The sequence below is a fragment of the Chaetomium globosum genome, genomic scaffold, assembly GCF_000143365.1.
Source record: "Chaetomium globosum CBS 148.51 scaffold_8 genomic scaffold, whole genome shotgun sequence".
NCBI lineage: Eukaryota > Fungi > Ascomycota > Sordariomycetes > Sordariales > Chaetomiaceae > Chaetomium > Chaetomium globosum.
Genome location: NT_165983.1, coordinates 54,917 through 76,711, shown reverse-complemented (window position 1 = coordinate 76,711; position 21,795 = coordinate 54,917). Strand labels below are relative to the sequence as shown.

The following is a 21,795-nucleotide window of genomic DNA, read 5'->3' as shown; positions in this document are numbered from 1 at the left end:
GGGCTCGGAAGCGGTGCAAGCAACCAAATTGGGGTTCCGAAATGCATGTCATGTTGTTACACAGTATTTAGCCGAGATGGGCGAGTCGCAGTGCCAACAGTGCCAACTTGGAGGGCCCACGGGGTGGATAGGGAGAACAGTGTTGTAACGTGCTTCAGTTGGTGCAGCGCCATAGAGGAGAAAGGTAGCTTCATCGAGTCATTGCCTAGTATGACAAATATGACAAAGTTCGCCGAGCCTTTTGTAACCTTGGTTTTTTTAGATTCCGAAGCAGATATGATGGTCTTTGACCGAATGTGTACTAATGGTACATACATCAATCTACGTAGTCTAGATAGAGACGGCCAGTAGAAGCTTGAGTTTCGAGTTCCGTCCGGGTTCCGTCCGACTACCTTATATACACATCCATCCAAACGCCTTCCCCTCGAACGCCTCCTCCATCCCGCTCCAGTTTTGCCCTCCCCTCCCTTACCTCACCCAATCGACAAAGCCTGAAAGACAACACGTAAAGCACCCTCAATATCTCCCCCGGCCTTCGAAAGGCGCACCATCATCGACTTCACCTTGGACGCGCGGGCTTGGTTTGCCACGGTCTGGCTGGTGCGCTCGACTCGCAACAGCAGTTTCTGGAAATTTCGGATCTGCAGCCGCAAGAGCACGCGGATCATGTGGACCTGTTCCTCGTCGGAATACTGGTTTCGGAACTCGTCCGAGAACATTAGGGGGTTGCAGGCGGCCGCGTTGGCTGCGCGACCGGAGGAGCTGCAAAAGAGCTGGGCGGGCAACGGCCCGGAACCAACCGCGGCAACCGAGGGCGGCGGCGCGGAATGGAGAGAATGGTGTGACGAGTGGGAATCGGGCGATTGTGATGATGCCGAGTGGCTGCTGGAATCGCTGTTCTGGCCGGTCAGGATGGCGCTTGCGCTCTTGACGCGCTTGTGGATGCACTCAAACATCTCGGTCAGGCGGTCGCAGAGGATGAGGCGGACCGTGTGGATGGTGGAGAGATCAAGGCACTTTGGGCAGTCGAGCGGTTTGCAGCACTGGAAGACGAGCCATTTCTGGAGCTGCAAAACCTGATCCAGGGACATGGTCGTGATATGGAACTCGTCGTCATCGAGCTGCTGCACAACGCGGACGAGGTCGCTCAAACAGGAGCACGGCGGTGAACCTGACCGATTCGGGTTGGACTGGGGTGCCACACCCGATAGGGCCCAGGATTGGGTCGGAGATAGCGGGCCAGCATCGAGGGCAAGCATGCTGGGTAGTTCCTGGGCGGTCGTTTCGGGGGCCGTTCGGGACTGGGCTTGTGTGACAGTGCACTTTGCTTGGGCGGTCAGGGCGCTTGATAAGTAGGAGCCCAGGGCGTCGTACGGTCCCTGTTGGGGGGACTTGTTCGGCTGATAGCCCGAACTTTCACTGGTTCCGCTATGGATGGAAACCACGCTCGGTCGAGATTCGACAGGGGCACCGTCTTGGCCAAGATCGTCTATATCGATGTCCAGCCCGTCAATGACGTCTGCAGCCGCGGCAGTTGTCAGTGTTGCTGCCCAGGCCTGGCCCGCCTGATCCACTGGGCCCGCCTGGTCCACCAGGTCCACCCCCAAGGGAAACTCACAGTCGAAGAAGTCTCCCTCCAGCGTATCAACGCCGGCCGGGATTGTCGGACTTGGGACACCCACTTGCGTCTGCTGCCCCTGCTGCTGCTGCTGCTGCTGCTGCTGTTGCTGTGATTGCTGCTGTTGTTGTTGTTGTTGTTGCTGCTGATGCTGCTGCGGCTGCTGCGGCCGAGATGAGGGATCTAGGGTCGTACCGTCCCCCCCATCACCCGATGAGGTGGATTCGCGGGAGGGATCGCCCTGCTGGGGAGACACTTCGGGAAGCTTCTGCCACTCGAGTCTGGACGAACTGGTGGGCCGTGACGGATGTGTGCGGTGGTCGTCCTGGCCTCCGCTATTCCCGGGAAAGACGCACTCGACCAATCTGGCTCTGCACCGATCACAGTTGCGGGGGCTGCCAGTGCACCGTAACTACGAGGGCCGAGAGAAGTGTAATCGTTAGATGGTGCCCAGCCCAGTGAGTGACAGTGACGCCGAGGATGTTGTGGGTTGGGAAGTTTGTGTGTGTTTCGGGTGACAAATGAGAGGATTACCTAGAATGGACTTACCTTTTTCGTCTGACACGCGACACAGGCTGGGCGTCGGGTCGGGCGGACTCGATTTTTCACACCGTTGGGGCCCGCGTTGCGTCGCACGACCTGCTCCATCCCTCCTCCCGCCTCATTTTGGGCTCCTGAAGTCCGGAGTGTAATAAACATGATGTGCGTGTGCCGACGCGACCGTGACTTTCTCAGTCCCGTTTCCCGACTGGCAGGCAAGCAGAAATGGAAAAAGAGCCGGCTGGTGACTGGAGTCTGGAAGTGTGAGGGTAACCGTGACACACACCTCGAGCAGCCTGAGCAAAGCAAGAACCAAGAACCGCAACTGGAACTGATTGAACCGTTTCTTGAATCCTGCAGGCAGCCAGCAAGACGTCGTCGCTAGCACTGTCTCACATGCCCCGCCCCTACGCCGTGACAGGATTTAGGGCTGGATGGGGGTTTTAACAATTTGGTTGGGGGCGGCGAAAATAAGCCGGATGAATTTAAATGTACTGGTACGGCGACCCAGGTCCCGATTCCGTCATCGCCGAGTGTCGAAGAAGCGCACCTTGATCGATCGTAATCAGATGAGTCATGAGGGTGCAGGCGGGGAGGGGCTCGACGGGGGGCCCGAGCGGGGCAGACGCTCGACGGGGGGGTGTTTTCGAGGGGTTAGCGAGGTGTGTGGAACTTGGGCTAGGTTGGAAGGGTGTGTGAGCTGTGAAGCTACCAGAAGGAGGGTGTGTGTGAAAAGTGTGGAAAGAGTGCGGAAAAGTGGCTCGAGAGTCGAGCATTTTTGGCGGCCGCCCCGCTCTTGTACGAGGGCACCCACTTGGCACCCCCGGATATGGCCGCGCGCCCGACCTTGCCTCAAGCATGCTTGTCAAATGCTGCGTGTCTTCCTTTGTGGGGCGCGCGGGGCATGCAGCCTCGAGGCAGATAAATGAAACCGGCTGTGCCCTTTCGGCCAATGATTTGCTTAAAAACCACCGAGGCTTCACAGGCTCTGTCAGGTGCCACAGTGCTGCAGAACCCCCTTAATGCCGATAACGGCGTTAGTGACCAAAGGGTATTTAGTGGCCTGTTCGCATGATGAGAAAATCCGTAGAGTGCTGACCAGGGCTTTATAGTCCGAGATGCGGCCTTGACGCTGCCCAGGTATTGCCCCGGTGCTGCCCAGATGCAGTCCATATACTGCCCAGATGCTTCATGTTTTTCTAAGCCCCTTTACACTATGTAACTAATTTACATCCAAGGTTTGTATGTTACCTACCTACATACTAACGTTGAGGTAGGGAACTACTGCTGTCGTATTGCCGACGGCGCTTTAACTCGGGTTTCAACTCGGGTCCCCGGTCTGACTAAAGTACCTTACCTTGGTATGGAGCCAAGCTCGATGCAATCCTTCTCCCGCGGGAGCTCCCGCTCGTCCCTACTAACTCCGGCTTTCCCACTTTTCAACCGTTAGTTCTCGGCCCGGCCTTGGCTCATCTTCCGGCATTCAAGTTGCCCCGAGGTGTAAAGACCTTCCTTTCGAGGAAGGCGGAGCTGGCGAGCACATTCGTTTAGCAGCGGGCGAAGCTTGCGAGATTATGGATTACTCACACCCAAGGTTCGGGGTACGTTTGCTCGAATAACAAGACCGAGTACGGTTGCCCCAGAGGATGACGTATTCAGCTTAGTATAAAAGCCATTGAACTGGGGCGTGAGCCACTGTTGTATGTACTAAAGGCTTAGAATCCCTGACCCGAGGGATCGATCCGGTTCGCCTTGGCATCGCCTTCCTGTTGCCAAACAGACCTTTCCACGTGCCAGTCACGCCATCCCTATAAACTACCATTGGCCCCCCCCGTCCAGACGTCAAAGGCATGTATGTAGTGAGTTCAACTGATTACAACGACTCTCCCCTCATGGCCCACAACCCCTGACCAAGACACATGTGATGACAAATATGACATGTGTTACAGGAGGGATATCGTTGCTCCCGGGATTTTGTGACTACCTTACCTACCTCTGTTGAAGTTGGGCTCCGCTGACAAATTGTCACTGTATTGACGGTTATGTTGCTGCGTGTAGCTTTGTCTTTTGGGTGTTTCACGCTTCTGTATTTGCATAGTATATGCTGTACTAAGGTACCTAGTATTGGCTTCTTAAGCGTTGTGTTCAGTGACCGCTCGTTAGAGGTACTAAATAAAGTTTTCAATCGCTGGACACCCACGAAGCAACACATTTTGCCAGGCATAATCAAGTCCAGTCTGCTTCGCATTAATGTGCGCCTACCATCTTTCCCAGAACCTTTAAATCCCGAACCATAGAGCCGTGGTCATGGACCTGTAACTCCATAAACATCACAGGGGTAATGACACACGCTAACATATGTATGACGGGTGACACAAGTTGATGATGGACGCTGTGGCCGAGAACTATCGGTGGACCGGTGGTCATAAATCAAAGGTGCGAACAGGGGTCGCTAAGTGAGCTGCTGACACCATCGACAACAATCGGATCACTGTCCGGTTTCCGGAGTCCGATTGTGGCCCCTTCATTTGTCAGACCGACCCAAATTGACAAATTGGTTGAGCAAGGACGTCTCCAACTCGTGCCCCACAGTGTCCCCTGAGATACAACAACCCCTAAAAGTTACGAACGTTCTTCCAAAACTGGGTGGGACTTTGGTGGGCTAGTGTACGTTTTGCTCAACTATTGCTTCTCCCAAATGGTTACTCATGGTTGAGTACTTAGGCACCTACGGTACCGTAGGTACCTATGCTTCGAACAAAGCCAGGTACCGAGGTGTCTATATGACGGGCCCGGTCATGGGCCCGTTCCAGATCCAAATCATAATTGTGGAATTACCATCCCCAAGATGTTAGGTACTACTTGTCTTTTTTTTTACATTATCGTTGTGTTGACACAATGCGGCGTCTTGTTATCGTCGATGTTGATCGAGACTACGCATGTTCGTACTTCTCCATGTGTATCCAGAACGGTGCCGCCCATTCTCTCTCGGAATATACTTAAATTTCGACCGCCGCACGTGACATCTCTCTTACATCGAGAGCGTCTGGTCCTTGGTGTGGATTTAATACTCTAATAGGTGTGCATGAAATTGGCCGATCCAAGTTAAGCTTGAATCCTCATATCAGCTCTAAATCTGCTATGGAATGTTGAAAGAACCCCGGGTCATCTAGAAAACCATGGATCACCCAAATTACGAAGTGATGGAGAGGTGGAAGGAGTGTGACATCAAGGAGTTAACATCCTGTGATTGTCGTGTAAGCAACGTGATGAATGAGGGGAGATGTAGTGTTTGTTCTTTGTTTCTGTGTAAGTCCGGATCACTCTAGATTATTGGCTTGGTGTGTTCATTCCTCATGGGAAGCGGCCAATGATCTTTCCTGAAAGTAGACGCGATTAGCGCGTGATGAAGGTGAGACCCCGTTCTCGACTCGGCGGTGTAAACTCGAGCCAGCCACTTGCCACCGATCTTCGGCAGCTAGGGGCGGATCGACGTGGCTGCATTTGCGCCCAACGCAGTGACACAGGACCCTTTATTAAGTAGCTTACGCCACTCACATACCTGCCCCGATCAAGGTCCCGGAACATCGGCGCCATCTACCTTACTCTACCTTGGAAAGTTGAGGAACAACATTCTTATCCGATATGACACCCTCCAGATCGCTTGCTCAACTTGATGGGGGGCCGCAAGCGCCCTATGGAAGCTCCGTCTGGTCCATTCTCCAGAACGGCGTCGACGTCAACCCGGACCGGGCTGCGTTGATTTCGGCGCAACAGCCGCCAGGCCACCTGGGGCATCTTGTTGGGCCAGGTCTGGTTCAGTCGCCGGCGGTGCGCGGCCCAGACGAGATCCTCACCTGGTCGTATGCCCAGATGAGACGCGGCGCCGCTCGTCTCGCGACGGTTTTGGCGCGCCATGGTGTGCCGCCGCACTCCACGCTGCTCAGCTTCATCCCCCACAGCGCCGAATGGGCACTGTTGCTCTGGGTGTCTGCTGTGAGATGCCTCACCGTCATCAGCCAGATGCCCCAGGCCCTCCGGCTGCCGGAAAAAACGGCGGAGCTCCGCACCTGCTTTGCCATGATGCCTGCTGTCATTGTCGTGCAAGATGAAGCAGCCGCCCAACTTGTCGACGAGACCAAGGCGGCTCCCCAACCAGCCCGCACGAGTAACGATACCACCCCCCCTTTTCTAGGCCTGTGCCTATCGCGCCTGAGCGAGCCGCGGCGCGGGTGGATCAGCCTGGCAGATGTTGCAGAGATGTCCTTTACCGACAGCGAGAGCGCCATAAACCCATCCGACGTGGATGACCGTCTTGACCGCGTGGCACAGATCTTCTTTACGAGCGGCTCGTCCGGGACGCCCAAAGGCGTGCCTAAGACAGTTAAGAACCTTGCCGCATGCACAGCAACTATGGCGGACCCTCAACCTGGCTCCACCGTTGGGGTCATTATCGGGGGTAATTTCGCCGCTCTGGCATCGACGATGCCGTACGTTTTCTGGAATAGCGGCAATACCGTCGTCCTGCCCAGCTCCGACCTCTCGTGGGGCGCTGTCATCGGCGCCATCGAGATTTGTCGCATCACTCATATCAGTATGATGCGAACGCAGCTCAGCCTCTTGTTAGAGAACCGTAATTTCTCTCTCGAGAAGATCACTTCGTTGCGGCGGATTGTCCTTGGTGGGGAGATCATCACCAAGGACTTTTTGAGCAGGGCACGCGAGGTGCTCCCCGGTCCCGTCGTCCTGCCTGGATTCGGCATGTCTGAAGTGGCAGGCTTATTTGGGTGGCTTGGTGGCGTGCCCGACCCCATCCCCAACTACAACGGCGTTGTATCGTGTGGGAAGCCGCTGCCTGGAACCAGGATTAGGGTCGTCAATGAGAAGGGACTTGTCGCTTCGCTCGGTGAAGCGGGAGAGATGCACGTTGGCACCGAGGGCACCGTCGAACGGTATATGCACACGCAGCCAGGGGGCAAGAGCGATACCTTCTATGAGGATGAATTTGGTCCTTGGTTTACGACAGGCGACATTTCTGTTCTCGACGAGGCCGGATATGTATACATCGTGGGCCGCAAGAAAGAACTGATCAGGAATGTGACCGGAATCATTCAACCACACACGATAGAGTCCTGCCTCAGTGCGGCGTTCAATGTCCAGGTAAACACCTACCTCACCCTTTCACTCAAGCACTATTATTCCTGCTGCAACGTATGCTGATGGATATTGAAAGACCTGCGTAGTTGCACTTCCCTCCCCCATGAATGGCGATGTGCCCTACCCCATTGTCGCGCGGTTGCCTGAGGGGGTCAGTCCGGGCGATATGAGGGAGCATTTTATCAATGCTGTAGGGTCCAGCTATTCCCTAGGGACAATTTTGACACTCGAACAGCTTGGCATGAAGAGCTGGCCCTTGACGGCTACCGGAAAAGTTTTTAAGCGGGAGTTGGAGCGTGCGGCAGTGGAATGTATGCGCAAAGACCCGCGACTCGGGCTTGCTTCCTACGCCATTGCGTCGAGCTAATCCGTAGAGTCACGGTGGTATAATGAGTTCAAGCCTGCATACTATTCAATAGACTATGTTCTGGTAATGGATACGCATCATCGACCATCTCTCATTGTTTAGTATTTCCCCTAGCCCTCTATTTCCTTTTTTCCCATCTCCTCTTCACAAAGCTGCATCACCACACCCCCAGCCGCCCTCACCCCATCCGCGGCCGCTACCACAACCTGCTTCATCATCTGATGGGTATCGCCTGCGACAAAGCACCCCCTGAGACTCGTCTGCAAGACCATAGGATCGACCACCACAACCTCCCCCTCGGGCGTCCCCGTCTTGGTTTCGAGTCCTAGCTGCGCGATTAACGCGTGCCCGCGGCTGCGCGTCGCGGGCCGGTGGAAGAGCATCCCTAGCGTGGTAGGGTCGCCGGTGGCAAACTCGAGAGTGATTCCGGCTGCGCCGGGACCGTTGTTGAGGAGGCGGGTGATGGGGCGCGTGTCAGTTTGGATGTCGCTGGTCGTGGAGAGGAGGTTTGCCAGCGCTGCTAGGGTGGGTTCGTCATCGGAAGGGATCGGGCCATTGGTGAAGATTGTGATGGGCTGGTTAGATTTGTTGAGGGATCGGAGCATAACGGCGAGGTGGGCGTAGGTTGGGTTTGGGAAGGTTAGGATGCCAATCGGTGAGGTGGAGTGCTCGTAGCCGTCGCAAAAGGGGCATTGGTAACTGTGAGAGAAGGTTGGTCAGGGTGTGAGGAAGTGGGATTTGGAATTGAAGTCATTTTACATATGCGCTGGCCAGTTATCCTTATATCCCTCCAAATCTGTTGGGAGTATGTCTTCGGTTCCCGTGGCAAGAATGAGCTTCCGTCCCCGGAAAGTTTGGCGGGAGTCGTCCGTCACTTCGAATCCTTTATATCCTGATATGATTTCCGTCTTCGCGACTGTGACCACTTTGCTCTTCATGAACGAAGCCTGCTCAGAGTAGACGTCCTGGATCTGTTGTCGTGCAATGTGACGGAACTCATCTGGATGGGCGCCGTCGCGGGAAAGGAAGCTGTGCATGGCTTGGGTCCCTTGATTGCGGTAGTCACCAGAGTCAAAAAGAATCGAGGTTCGTCGAACGCGTGCCAGTGCCAAAGCCGCGGATAGGCCGGCAGGACCGCCGCCAATGATAAGGGCATCGTAAACTTTGAGGGTAGCCATGGCGTCGTTGCTGTATGTCGGGAGAATAAGAAACAAAACTACGGGTAGGTGAGTGGTTCAGCAAGCACGACAGGATATCATAAATACGCGATCGAGGTCATGAAATTACCAAAGGCAGTGCGATGCCCAACTCTTATTCACCGATAAAGTACATCTACGGTTAGCTGCCGGGAAGTTTCCATCTTGTGGGCTTGCGACGTTGTGAATGTGTCCGAGCGATTCGTAGCAGCAAAGCCAAGCTAACTCAAGTCGGAGACATTCCGCAAAGTTTCCGGATATTCGTTCTGCAACAGCCTATGACGGGTAGAATGATGCGAATCTTGACCATTGAACACCAAGAAACACTTGGCACTCATCATTCGATCCACCGGCTTCTTAATCAAGTCAGCCGCCTTTTCGGCCACCGCATATACAGTCCCCTGCAGCCCCCCGGCCGGGATGATGGGCATGATACTCGCATCAACAATCCGCAGGTTGCGAACACCGTACACTTCAAGATCGGGCGAGACGCAGCCGCCTAGATGCTCGGGCATCATTGCACATGTGCACGACGGGTGGGCCAGCGTCGGCCGGAAGAGGGCATGGTTCGTCGTCAGCTCCGTCAGGATCTCGTCGTCGGTCTGGAACTGAAGGCCGGGCGCCACCTCGGACGGCCCAAGGCGCGCCAGCGGGGAGCTTTGCCAAAAGGCGCGTAGGCGCCGGAAGATGGCCACTACGTTCTCGCTATCGACTGGGTTCATGAAAGTGTTGTAAGTGACGATGGGTAGCCCGTTAGGGTCGGTCGGGTTGAGTGTGACAGTGCCGCGGGATAGTGGTTTGTACAACGACGCCGCGGAACCGCCGCTGCCGCTCACAGCCCACATGGTGATGGCAGATGACGAGCTGTTGAGTTGACCCGCCAGAACGGCCCGCTGCGCTTCGAAACCGCGTACCAACGCGACGGACGCTCCGTACGAAGGTGGAAAGGTACGCTGATAACTTCTGTGCTAGGAGCCGTGTAACGAGGGCTGCTGCTGCCGCCGGTGATTCAAGTTGGGGCCGGCTGAAATACAGAATTGTAGTGGCGGTTGAAGCAGCAATGGGCCCCGTCTTGTTGTTGAAGTACTCGTCCCATACGGTGGCGTTATAGGTTGCATTCTTCATGATGGTATCCGGGTTTGGGAATGACTGGTTCGCCAGGGCATACGTAATGAAGGTGGTTGGGTGGTCTTGGAAATTTGCCCCTACTGCTGGCATGTCCTTCTTCACCTTGACTCCAGCAGCCTTGAGTACGGTAACCGGGCCGATCCCACTCGCCTGAAGCAGCTGCGGCGTCATCAGAGCCCCAGCGGCAAGAATCACTTCCTTCTTTGCGTAGACATTGTGTGTCGTGTTATCAAGCCGTGAGACGATTCGTATTCCATTTGCCCTTAGCTGCTTCCCAGGCGCAAAAAGGATCTCGGTTGCGGTGTGACCCCGAAGCAGGTGGAGATTCGTACGTGTAGCATTTACTGTATCGTAATAGGCTTTTCGTGCCGTCGACCGTGTCATATCCCGCGCGTCGATATTGGTTGGGTTCCAAAACGCACCAGTAGTGGCTCCCAAATTCGACCCTCTACCCGTGACAAGATTGGGTTCGCTTTGGAAGGCATTCCAAAAAGTTGCTACGTCAGGGTATTGGAAGTTGGGGATGTGCAGATGCAACGGACCGTTGCCGTAGGCTGACGCATCCCAAGTGATATTCCATTGCACAGTGGCCTCTGGGGAGGGAGGTATGAAGGTGGTGCTTTTGAGGAAGTAGGGGAACAAACCGTCCCAGCCCCAGCCTGGGTTCCCGAGAGCTTCCCAGCCATCGTAATCGGTTTTGCTTCCGCGGTTATAGCCCATGCCGTTGACGATGGAACCACCGCCAACCACAGCTGCGGCAGCCACCGAGTAAGTCAAATTCCCAAGTTTCTCGTCGGGGGCAGACGGAACGCGCATTAAAACGCTCGTATCAAGAGCATTCCCGTAGTAAGGGATGATAGCCTCGGGCTTGTTGTCAAAGTCGCCTCGTTCAATCACGAGCACAGAAGCTATCATCGAGTTCCAGTGTCAATTAAGCCATGTATGTGCCAACGAAGCTGCGGACCCAAAGGTCCTTGGGATGACATACTAACGCGGTCTTCCGTCAATCGATTAGCAACAACCAATCCCGATATGCCTCCACCGACAATGATAAAGTCGTATGTGTCATCACGGCGCGAAGGCTGTCCGTTTTTAGCAAAGTCAACCGTGGCCGAGCTGCCGGTAAGGACACTGGCGAGGTAAACAGCGATAACAGCTTTGATGCGCATGATGAGCGATCTTTTGGAGAGGCGAGTCCAGCTGGCACGGACGGCACTCCGAGTTCCATAGGACGGCTAGGGTCTGGTAAATGCTAAATGTACTCTTCTCCGGTCAACGGCGGTTGCACAAACCCCCTCGAGCAAGCCCTTAATTAACTAACAAGGTTTAGTGTGAACGCACACATTCAACGAGCCGTCCCGGATTTATACGGCACAGCTGCCAATTGGACTCAGGGCGTGATGGAGCTACTGCATCATGCGGCGTGGTTGGAATCTAGGCCTGGACGGGCGAATGGCAGTCCGTAATAGGTAACGAAATCCCGGCACAGAAGACTTGCAGGTCCCGAAAACTACAATAGCCAAGAGGTCCCTATCTGCAAGATACAGTCTCCAATCTGGCGAATGAGTTGACAGACCTGGGTGTCAACTACTATCAATATTCAGTCCTGTTTTTGGGGGCACCTCGGACTTCCTCGGACAACAGCCCGTGCTTGGCACACCAAACAGGACACGCAAATCAGCAAGCCACGTCCCTTTCTCAACTTCAGCGTATTGCTGCAGATAGTCTGGTTTCCTAGATTCGATATAAATGAGTGTCGTGAATGGTGATGTGTATGGGGCGGAGAATCATCTTCGATAAGATGCATCCCATTACTATTAGGTACCTGTCATTTCTACCCAGTTAATGAAACTAACGTCCTAGATCGCTGAAAGTGCATGGGCAATAAGTGGCAGTGTACTCTTGACCGTGGATAGTAAGGGGGTTTCCATCCAATTGTATTGGGGCTTGGCGGGGCAGACTCTGTTGCTTTCTCACGAATTTCTATCCAAGTAGTTTGTGTAGTCTTTGCTTGGTTCTGAATATTTCGTCAACTTTAGGTACCTAAGGTAGGTAGCCACGCCGGCACTGGTAAATGGAGTCTTGTGGTCTCTTGAGCCGCTTGACGCGCCATGCAAATCTGTATCAAGCGGGCCATCGGCCGATAGAGCATATACTAATCGGGTCATCGGCCGATGGAAATGAAACCAGGGCACGTTGGCGAAAAGTGCCTTGTCGTTTATCGGGCATCGCATCGGGCGTCGGCTGTCGGCGGGGAACCCCTTGCAAAGTGACATCCTGATTCCTGTGCAATGGTCCAATGAGAGAGGTCTTGAACTCGGCAGTGTGAACGTGCCCTCAAGCTCTTTCGGGGTCTTGCATGCCTTTCCACACCATCTCTGAGTCCGACCGCTCGAACTTGACCAATGATGAAAGCTTTTGAACTGTCCCACAGGGTTCATTCAGCTGTTGTCTGGCTGAGTTTGGCTGTTTCTCGGCCACTGGCTGACAAATATGGATTTGGCTCAGCACCGATGGACCGACGACGATAGTGTAAAAGGTGATCAGTTAAAAGAATCATTGTTCGTCAGCACTCTCGGTATCACATCAACAATTCACCCTACACCACCCTCCAATTTTACTCATCAAGATCACAATGTCTTCCGTTCTCATCACTGGCGCCTCTCGAGGGTTTGGCCTTGCGCTAGCTCGCGAACTTATTTCCTTTCCCGCCTCCAACATTGGCAGAATATTTGCGACTGCGCGGGGAGATTCCCCTGCGTTGGACGAGCTCACCCAAAAGTTCCCTGACCGGGTAATCCTCCTCCAGCTTGATGTCACCGACCAAGCCTCCATCAACAAGGCCGCAGCCCAAGTCGAATCGAAGCTTGGAGGCAAGGGGTTGGACATCCTGATAAACAATGCCGGAGTGTGTCAATATGCGCCTGGTGGGGTCCCGACAATGTGAGCCTTTGCTGCCTGAAATGTTCGATGTCACGGTGTGCTAAGTTTCCTTTAGGGATAATCTCGAGAGCAGCTTCGCCATCAACGTGCTTGGGTGTCCACTGGGTCACTCGTGAATTCCTGCCACTTCTGAAAAAAGGCACCCTCAAGAAGGTTGCCAATATGTAAGCTGAGAAAGCCTTCAAAGTCCCTACTTCATCGCTTCAGGCCCTGACAGTGACCCAGCTCCACCACACTGGGTTCCATTGCGCTAGCCGGTGCAGGTGCTGCGCTCCCGGCGCCCGCCTACAAGATCTCGAAGACAGCCATGAATGCGCTTACCGTCCAGTACGCTCTCGAGTACGAGAGGGAAGGATTTTCCTTCATCGCTCTCTGCCCCGGGCGTATGCTCTTCCTTTTCCCCTCTTCGACAAGACTCAACGCTGATAATGGATATTGTTTAGTGGATGAAAACTGACCTAGGAGGCGGTGACATGGCCGACTTGACCGCCCGAAGGAGGGGGCCCAAGGTCTTCGTTGGACATTATTTTTAAAGGGAGGGACAGGAGCAACAAGTTGGGTCACCTTACTAAGGGTTTTTTGTTTAAGGGCTGGGAGAAACCTCGAGAAGGAAAGTGGAATGTGTATGATGGGACCAATGTTCCGTGGTAGTTTGCTCTCTTGGTGATATAAATTATATCGGGCAAGAAGGAGCACCTTGTTAATAATATGTATGTAGTTATTGCCTTGATACGCTGTTTATTGCCCCTGTGAGACTAGTCAGTGTTGGTTTTCCATATGCACTTGAGATTACTTCCTTCAATGTCAAGTTTAGGTTTTTCATAAGGCTAGATATCATTTGGTGAGCCGAACGCAACCTCCCTTACTCGAATGTGCATGTTCAATGTTTGCTAGCTTCCTTGATGCCTAGGGGAATTTGTCAGCTCAGCTGCTGACAAATAAGAAGCTGCAGTCCCCATCTGCTAACTATGAGTAGGTAATAAGATGGAGATTTACTTTGTGATTATTTCTTTTCTCTCCTATCGTTTCTTAATGCCGCCGTTAATAGTGAGCTTTGCGGTATCACGTTAACAATGAATCCGCGCAAACGTGTTATTTCTTCTTGCATGCCCTGCTATACCAGGAAACAAAAGGTCAGACTTCTCGCCCTTTCTTCCCCGTCGCAGTTGCACAAAGGGATCTGAAACTTTGGGCAGGTAGTCTAATATATCACAGTGCAATCGAGAATCCCCTTGTAATCATTGTACTCGGCGAAAGTGTGTCGAGGAATGTGTTTATCACTGTACGATAGACATCCAGCCGGCAAGCCCGAGTGCCTTTCCGGAGTCCGAAACCGAGGAGAGACCACGGGAGAGTGGAAAGAATCCAACTGGTTCGCAACTGTCAAGTTCGCGAAGGGAGTGTAAAACAAACGCGGCTAAACCAGCGACAGCCACTGGGCCATGGTCCGGTTTGCCGTTGGCGGAAGCGTTTGGTTACTCTGAAGGCAGTTCCAGCAACACGCTAGCTCTAATTCGAAAGGTGAGGATCATGCCAGTTACCTCAGTTTCCCCGAGGTCGAACCGTATGCAAAGTAATGAAATGAAAGACGTTAATTTGATCCGATTCGATTTTCAGCTGCGGTTGGACGGCTTTGACAGTGCTCCTGACAATCCCCCTACCCTCAGCCCCGAGGTAGCCGACGAGATTTATCGCAACATGGAGCGGATGCCCGACCGTCAGATAGTGGACTTTCTAGTCCAATATTTTATAGCCGAAGTAAACTGGTTCGTCGCCTTGGTTCTCCTCACCACTACCCCTATTCGCTCCGGCATGGCCTCCCCTTCAACCGTCTGACCCAAGTTCGGATAACAGGATGGACCAATTAGTGCAAGTTCCTTGGTTCTTGCCAAAGTATCACTCATGGTGGCTGCAAGAACGGGTGACACTCATAGCAGAATTGGATTTTGTTATCCTGATTTTGCGCGTCTGCGCCTACACTTTGCGCTTTCTTCCGTCGCCTACCTACCCTCTCGACAAAATACGCGGGGTCCTACTCTCTGATGTCCGGAACATCTGCGATGAGATAGTCGATAACCTCGCTGCCATCAGCACAGCAACGGATAGCCGAGCCTCTCTGATTCGCGTCCAGCATCTAGCTTTCCTCAGCCTCCAACATCAAGTGGAAGGTAGTACGAGTGCTTTCTGGGAGGGTTTGAACCGCACCATCCGGGCCGCACAGAATCTCGGAATACATCGCGATGCTCCTAGGAGTCCATGGGAATCCTCTAACGAGACAATTCGTGAGATGGAACGCAGAACATTTTGTAATCTCTATATCTGGGACAGTCTGCTTTCTCGCCAGCTCGATCGCCTTCCTCTATTTCCTGGACGCCTTCGCCCGGGGAACCGGCCACAACTGGACCTCTTGCGAAGTGGAGATGGCATAGAACCAGCTGCCGGCGACGTGCCGGATCAATTCACCGAGCGTCTCCTCCAAGCCGACCTAGCCGAGTTCTGGCGCGGCATTGGTGCCACACAAGGCACAGAGTACGACACGATGGCAGCGGAAGCGCGGTATGACAGATTCTGTGGCTACTACCTCGCTCAGCTACCGTCCGCCTTTGCCCTCGTTGATCCCGACGAGACGTGGGATAATCGTTTTCCAAAGCTGCCGCTACAGCGGAAGCTTCTTTACCTGGCTATCTACGAGTCGATGTGTTGGAATTTCAGGCCACTGCTTGTCAGGCGGATTGGACCCCTCGACCCGTACAAGTCGATGCTACTGAGCCTGCACAAGAGGAAGCTCGCCGCCGCCGCGCTACATGTCCTGGACAGCGCCACGCAAATACAGACCTTGTTTGGGGGCTGCTTAACCCGTATTTCCGGGCTCGTGTTTTCGATCTTCGAAGCTGCTGTGCTTCTTGTCTCTCTGTCCATGGATCCGACCTTCCCAGAAGAAATCCCCCAACATCACATCCCCCGCCCTGGTACGCTCAAAGCCGACCCTTTACACAGGAGAATGTGTGTCGTTACGCAGCCCGAGTGTTTGCAGGCCGCCAAAGCGGCGCACCAGCGCTTAAGCATGCTTTCTGCGGCGAGCAACATGGCCGCCGTGGGAGCGAGTAACTTGGCTCAACTGTTAGAAAGGGCGTCAGAGATTAACGCACGCCCTCAGGAGGCCGCTCCTACGGCCGGCATGACTGCCCATGCTCAGGGAATGGGGGACATAACCGCAGCAGCGTCCACCACTACGAGAGATATTGCAACGGCAGACCCGACGGGTGAGAGGGCTTCTTGGGTCCCTAGCGACCTGGTAGATCTGGGTTCCGTTAGTGGCGGACCGCTGATACCCGGGTCGATTGTGGCCCGGGATATCGCGCCTTGGTCTCCTTTCGATACCTGGAACACATATTTGCAGGACATAACTATGGACCTTTGGCCGACACATGAAACAGATATTGCGTGAAAGTGAATACCGGCTATCGAAGTCGGACATAGCAGAAAGCATAAATGAAGCCGTAAACTGACCGTACGCGACTTCACTTGCATAATCACGGAGGTCCGTTTCGGAATTATCGTTGTGATTTAGCCGGGAAGTATGGGAAAGGCAAGACGATCTCAACGCATCGATACCATCGGGTCCGTGATGTGTCTGACTGAGGAAGACTGAGCGCTCGTCGCTGGCGGCGCCTGTGGTTCAGGTGTCGAGGACGTCGTTAGATGGATGGATGGAATTTATTTCGCCCGGAGGCACTGGGCCTATAGGGCCTTAGCACGCTAACTACATCCGGATCAAATCGGTTTGCCTTTAACTCGTACAAGCCCCCTACTTCTTCCCTCTTTCTCGCTGCACCATTTACCTCTTGCCTTGGTTGTTGTTAGCAGATCAACTTGGAGGCTACTTTCTCCAAGTGTTCAGCGTCCTATCTTCAGCAGTTAAAACGGGACCCTGCTGGTTAAGGCTCGTGGTTGAGGCTCGTGGTGTTGAGTGTCGGCTTCTTCTACTGTGACTGGTCTAGACTCTCCTCCTCATTCAGCTCCAGCCTTCCTGTTGCCATTGCGTATTTGATCGTCGCCCGGACTGCCTTCATATCTGGTGACCAATGCCTTGTATCTGATGGCGCTTTCCCTCCCAGATAGAACGAGAGGCTTCCTCGTCTTGCCACTGTGCATTGCAGCATGTCTTCCCTCAGAGCTGTCCATCTCAAGCATCGGAAAAGAAAGTGTTCCACTGATTCCCTCGCTTGTCCACAGGCACAAAGGTCTGACTCGACCGCCCCAATCCTGCTCAAAAAACCGTTTAGTCTCGCCATTCCGGTTCGGAGCTGCGCCAATACGCAGGCCTCCCTTCGCTTCAGCTTGTCATAGAGATGGCGCGTGTGCTTGCCTGGTAGTGCTGCGTCCATGGCCTTTGAGAACTTGCCCACGCTTACAGGTAGAACTCTTGTCGCCCGTTGTCTTTCCATTGCCAGCCTCATCGCGGTAGACTTGGCCTGGGGTATTTGGGAGTCGGGTGTGCGTCCTTGCTTCGACGCTCTCTGGGCTGCTGCCTTGGCATCTGACCCCAGCGCGAAGTCAATCTCCGCTGGTCATCCACAGAAAGTTGACCGAGTTCCCTCTTTGTCGGTGCAGCCTGGCCAAGTCGTAGATTTGCCGTATGATGCTTTGGCCGGATTGCTGCCGCGGCTGTCCAACTGCTGCCAGCGCTGACTGGTTCCTAGTGATCACGGTGATGTGCCTGTGGCAGATGCTAGCCGGTAACTTCTCCAGGGCCATTGCGATGGCTGCTAGCTCTGCTGTATATGGGTTCTGCTCTTCCCTTGTCCCAAGAACAACAGCATAGTTTGTCACAGTCTCGCTAGTTCTGTTGAAGAGAGTATCCCGTGCAAGGCCGCCCATGCCAACAATGCCCTTCTTTACGGATGAGCTGGTTGCGATCACGATTCCCGAAATTTTGTTGACCATCTCGGCCGCCTTCCCTCGATCGGCTTCGAGCGTCGGTCGTAGGCGAGGTACCCAGGGCGGGACGGCGTATTCCTGGATTGTCTCCATCCGGTCAACTCGTACTCCTTCGGCCACACGGGCAATTTTCTGCAGCGGAGATACGAATCGTACGGTGTTCCGGACTTTCTTCATGGCAAGGGGATGCGTTCCGGGCAGCGTGTGGATGTTGATCCACAGACTGGCTGCCGCCTGGGCGTGTCGTTCTCGTACGGGGTAGATGCTCGCTTCAGCTTCCACCACGGCTGTTGCCGCGGTTCGAAAGGCTCCCGTGATGGCCAGGGCCCCGATTTTCTGCGCCCTGTTCAGCCAGCTCAGTCGCCTTTTCCCCGCACGCATGCATCCAGACATTGGCAGCGTAGTCCATGACCGGGGCTACTGTCGCAACAAATAGCTGTCTCGCTGTCCGCGGGGAAAGCATCTTCAGCCTCTTCAGGGCCAGAGCGGCTGCGAGGCCCTTAGCTGCCGTCCCTAGCAATGTGCTGCTTGTAGCGGAGTTCGCGATCCCATCACGACACCTAGGATTTTCGCACTTTCCTTCGGTTTGACCACTTCGCCTTTGACCGAGAACGGTTGTTCTGAAAATCGCTCCATGTTCCTCGTGAAGTGTATGATGGCTGTCTTTTCGCCTTCAAACTGCGCACCGCTCCGTTTCTCCTCAGTCAAGGGCTTTGTCGATGATAGCTTGGATTCCAGTGCGGTTCGACTCCCGCTGAACGGGCCCGTTACCCAAGGCAGTGTAGTCGTTCCACGAAGGCAATTGCGCCTCCGTTCGCGTCGATCTTGTGCTGCACTAGGTCGGCGTTGAAGAAGAGGAATAACACTGGAGACAGCGGCGATCCTTGCGGAAGACCCGCTTGGGGCAGCTCTTGCCGTCCAGATGTGAACCCGTTTACGGCAATGGTCGCTGTGCGCTTGGAGCAGAAGGCGTCGATCCACTTGACCAGGGATTCAGGTATCCCTCTTGCCTTGAGCCTCTGGAGAAGCCTGTCTTTGAAGACCCCATTGTATGCGCCCTTGACATCGAAGCTGACCAGACTGAGCACTTTCCTAGCTCTCCATGCTTTGTAGATGTGTTCCTGAAGCAGAAGGAGAGCCTGTTCGGTCGAGCGTCTCTTCCTGGCTCCGAAGTGGTTGGCGGGTAGAAGGCCGCAGGTCTCCACAGCATGGGATAAACGCTCCGCAATGACTGCCTCTAGTATCTTACCTAGCGTGGAGAGCAGCGAGATGGGTCTCCAGGACTTGGCTAGAGTGTAATCGCTCTTCCCTGGCTTCTTCAATGGGATGATCTTGGCATTCTTCCACTGGCTGGGGATGTCGCCGTCTCGAAGCGACGTCCGGAATAAATGGAGCACCCTGTCTTTGACCACTGGCCAGAGCTGTCTCCATACCATTGCCGGTAGACCGTCTTCCCCGGGCGCCTTCCATGGCTTAGCGGACAGGACCTTTTGTTCTATCTCCTCCATTGTTAGGTCTGGCATGTGTACCGGCGCCCGTTGAGGTCGTTGGCCCTCGTCTTCGATTCTCGCTGGCAAAGGTGGGAAGAAGGCGGTGAGTAACTCCTGCGCTTGTTCTGCTTTACCCTCCGTGATGGAGCCATCGGGTCGGACGAGCGGGGGTATCTTATCGCCCATCGTGCCGCTGCCGGTTTGCAGGTACTTCGTTGCTTGCCAGAATGTTAGCGTCATCGGCCAGGAAGTCGTTCCAATGCGAACTCTTCTGTCTGCGGATGGCGTCGTGGTACTCTTTGGCTGCCATCCTGGCTCGTTGTTCGAGCTCTGGTGCTGTTTGCCCAATCCGTACGTCGAGATCTCGCCTGGTTTCTCCAAAACGTGTATGTCTGGCGAAGCCGTGTCAGGTCCGTTGTCCACCACCGCTTGGCGTATGGTGAGGGTTTGGCTTTAGGTGTCAGGCCGTAGACCGCCTCGGTTACCGCTGCCATGAGCCTGTCCGTCTGCTGCTGGACATTGCCGTCCCAGGGGATGCGTTCGAGGTTTGCTGCCACCCTAGTCCTAATTTCCGCCCAGGGCGCGTTCTTGAAGAGGAACCTCGTCTCACTGGGACGGTCCTCCACCGTGGTGTCAAAAGCTGTCTCGATTGCTCTGTGGTCTGAGCCATGGTCGCAGGGGTGAATCGTGCATCTGAGTAGTTGGTCTGCTAGTTCTGCAGAGGCCAGTACCAGGTCGATTGTGCTCTCAATGTCGCCTGACTGCCACGTCTTCGTGCCTCTTGGGAGGAGGCTGCAGAGGGAGTGTTCGTCCATGAGGTTGATGATGCGGTCTCCCTCGCCTTGTCTCCGTGGTGAGACATCGTCCCCTCCCCAAAGCTGGTCGTGGCGGTTGAAAATCGCCCGCCAGGATGATATCCGTTCTCGTCCCTGTTCCGTTTCGAAACCTCCTAATCAGTCGGTCAATTTCCCTCATTGCATCTTCCAGTGCTATCGTCACTACCACCCTCCACATACACTGACACCATCAGCGACTGCCCGATCTGGGAGCCGAATGCGTGCTGCGGTGAGGTCTGCCGACGGCACTGGAATCTGCTCGACCTCTATATCGCTTCGTACCCATAGCATGCTCCGAATTGGCCACGTGGTTTCTCGTCTTGTCGTTGGTATAAGCTTCGTCCAGTTGTGATGACTCATTGGGACCGTCGTCACCGAGCCTTCGATCAGCCTGGCATATGGTTCGGAGATGGCCAGCACTGCGAAGTCCTTGAGTCCCTCGTCGTTTAGCAGACTCTGCTGCACTTCTCTCCGTTTGCGGACGTTGAGCTGAAGGATCTTAAGCGTCTTGGGCCCCATTGTTCAACCAGCGTACCCGACAGTTCTTGCTAAATGACTCGTGTGGAATCCTCTGCATAGCACGCACTTCAGGACCACGGACTGACACGTCTTGTGGTGGTGACCCTGTTCCGCACACCTTCCGCATCTTTGCGGCTTTTTGCAGGCGAAGGCCTTATGGCCGATCTCCTGGCATCTGTAGCACTGGATTGGGCCTTCCCGGGGCGCGAAAACGGTCGTGTAAGCGGATTCTCCGGCGAGATGGAAGTAACGCCCGTCTAGAAGTCGCCTTGCTTCGCTGCCCTTCGTCACGTAGACAACCATCGAGCCGTAGGCCTTGCTTGTATCCTTCCTGCTGAGCCAGGCAATCTTCGCAATGTTGACGTCGTTCTCTGTCCCTAGCGCCTCTGCGGCTCCCGGCAGGATGTTTCCCGTCCGCATCGAGGACCGCTGTTCCGGTTGGCATTGTCTACCCTCACCGGGTACAACTGGTCTCTCAATACCCGCACTCCAGGAACACTGATCTTCTCTGCCGCTTCCTTGACGAGCTGGACCTCGCCTTCGTCCCTGGCAAATTACTCTGACTCGGTCCGGGTTTCGGGCCTCCTTCACAACCGCAGCGCAACGCCAGTCTCCCATGCTTTCCTGTGCCCTGGCCTCTGTCTCGATTGCCTTTCTAATGTCCGCCACCTGGACGTTTCCCTTCTCTTTCTCCTCCACTCTAGATGTATCGATCGTACAGAACAACGTGTCGGTAAAGGATGAAGGCGTCGTGTTTCGCGAGGAGAGGGTGCGCACACCGCTTGGCTGGCTTGATGGTGGGGTGCGAGCGACTTCGGCGTATGACCCTCTTGCGCTTGGTTGGGACGAAGCCATGGCTACCGGGTGGCGTTGAAGGGTATCAATCTGATCCCGCGCTTGTCTCAGTTCTTCAGACAGCTGGGTCCTGGTGTCTGCAAGTTGGCGATGTAGTTCTTGAATCGCGTCGTGCTGCTTGCAAATCACCTCGCGTAGTTCGCCAATCGTGTTTCGCTGCTCGGTAATCATTCGGTACATTTCGTCTCGTTGTTCGTTGATCGCC

The 21,795-nt window shown here is 54.5% G+C and overlaps 6 protein-coding genes across 6 annotated transcripts; 2 read left to right on the top strand and 4 right to left on the bottom strand.

Annotated features, from left to right (window-relative positions):
• Positions 1–473: 473 nt before the first annotated feature.
• CHGG_10745 (uncharacterized protein) lies at positions 474–2,317 on the bottom strand (the record flags this gene model as incomplete). Its single annotated transcript, XM_001226011.1, has 3 exons — positions 474–1,519; positions 1,619–2,030; positions 2,168–2,317. The coding sequence occupies 3 exons, from the start codon at positions 2,315–2,317 to the stop codon at positions 474–476; spliced, it is 1,608 nt and encodes a 535-aa protein (XP_001226012.1).
• Positions 2,318–5,803: 3,486 nt separating this feature from the next.
• CHGG_10744 (uncharacterized protein) lies at positions 5,804–7,682 on the top strand (the record flags this gene model as incomplete). Its single annotated transcript, XM_001226010.1, has 3 exons — positions 5,804–6,648; positions 6,775–7,318; positions 7,392–7,682. The coding sequence occupies 3 exons, from the start codon at positions 5,804–5,806 to the stop codon at positions 7,680–7,682; spliced, it is 1,680 nt and encodes a 559-aa protein (XP_001226011.1).
• A 110-nt stretch (positions 7,683–7,792) lies between these two features.
• CHGG_10743 (uncharacterized protein) lies at positions 7,793–8,860 on the bottom strand (the record flags this gene model as incomplete). The annotated part of the gene is made up of 2 exons (XM_001226009.1): positions 7,793–8,381; positions 8,442–8,860. The coding sequence occupies 2 exons, from the start codon at positions 8,858–8,860 to the stop codon at positions 7,793–7,795; spliced, it is 1,008 nt and encodes a 335-aa protein (XP_001226010.1).
• Positions 8,861–9,099: 239 nt separating this feature from the next.
• On the bottom strand, positions 9,100–11,175 carry CHGG_10742 (uncharacterized protein; the record flags this gene model as incomplete). The annotated part of the gene is made up of 4 exons (XM_001226008.1): positions 9,100–9,776; positions 10,153–10,350; positions 10,429–10,914; positions 10,995–11,175. 4 exons carry the CDS (start codon positions 11,173–11,175, stop codon positions 9,100–9,102), a joined length of 1,542 nt encoding a protein of 513 aa, XP_001226009.1.
• A 1,466-nt stretch (positions 11,176–12,641) lies between these two features.
• CHGG_10741 (uncharacterized protein) lies at positions 12,642–16,397 on the top strand (the record flags this gene model as incomplete). The annotated part of the gene is made up of 5 exons (XM_001226007.1): positions 12,642–12,949; positions 13,175–13,332; positions 14,241–14,470; positions 14,567–14,715; positions 15,041–16,397. The coding sequence occupies 5 exons, from the start codon at positions 12,642–12,644 to the stop codon at positions 16,395–16,397; spliced, it is 2,202 nt and encodes a 733-aa protein (XP_001226008.1).
• A 535-nt stretch (positions 16,398–16,932) lies between these two features.
• CHGG_10740 (uncharacterized protein) lies at positions 16,933–21,770 on the bottom strand (the record flags this gene model as incomplete). Its single annotated transcript, XM_001226006.1, has 6 exons — positions 16,933–17,511; positions 17,660–18,233; positions 18,662–19,598; positions 19,736–20,329; positions 20,499–20,635; positions 20,752–21,770. 6 exons carry the CDS (start codon positions 21,768–21,770, stop codon positions 16,933–16,935), a joined length of 3,840 nt encoding a protein of 1,279 aa, XP_001226007.1.
• Positions 21,771–21,795: the final 25 nt, after the last annotated feature.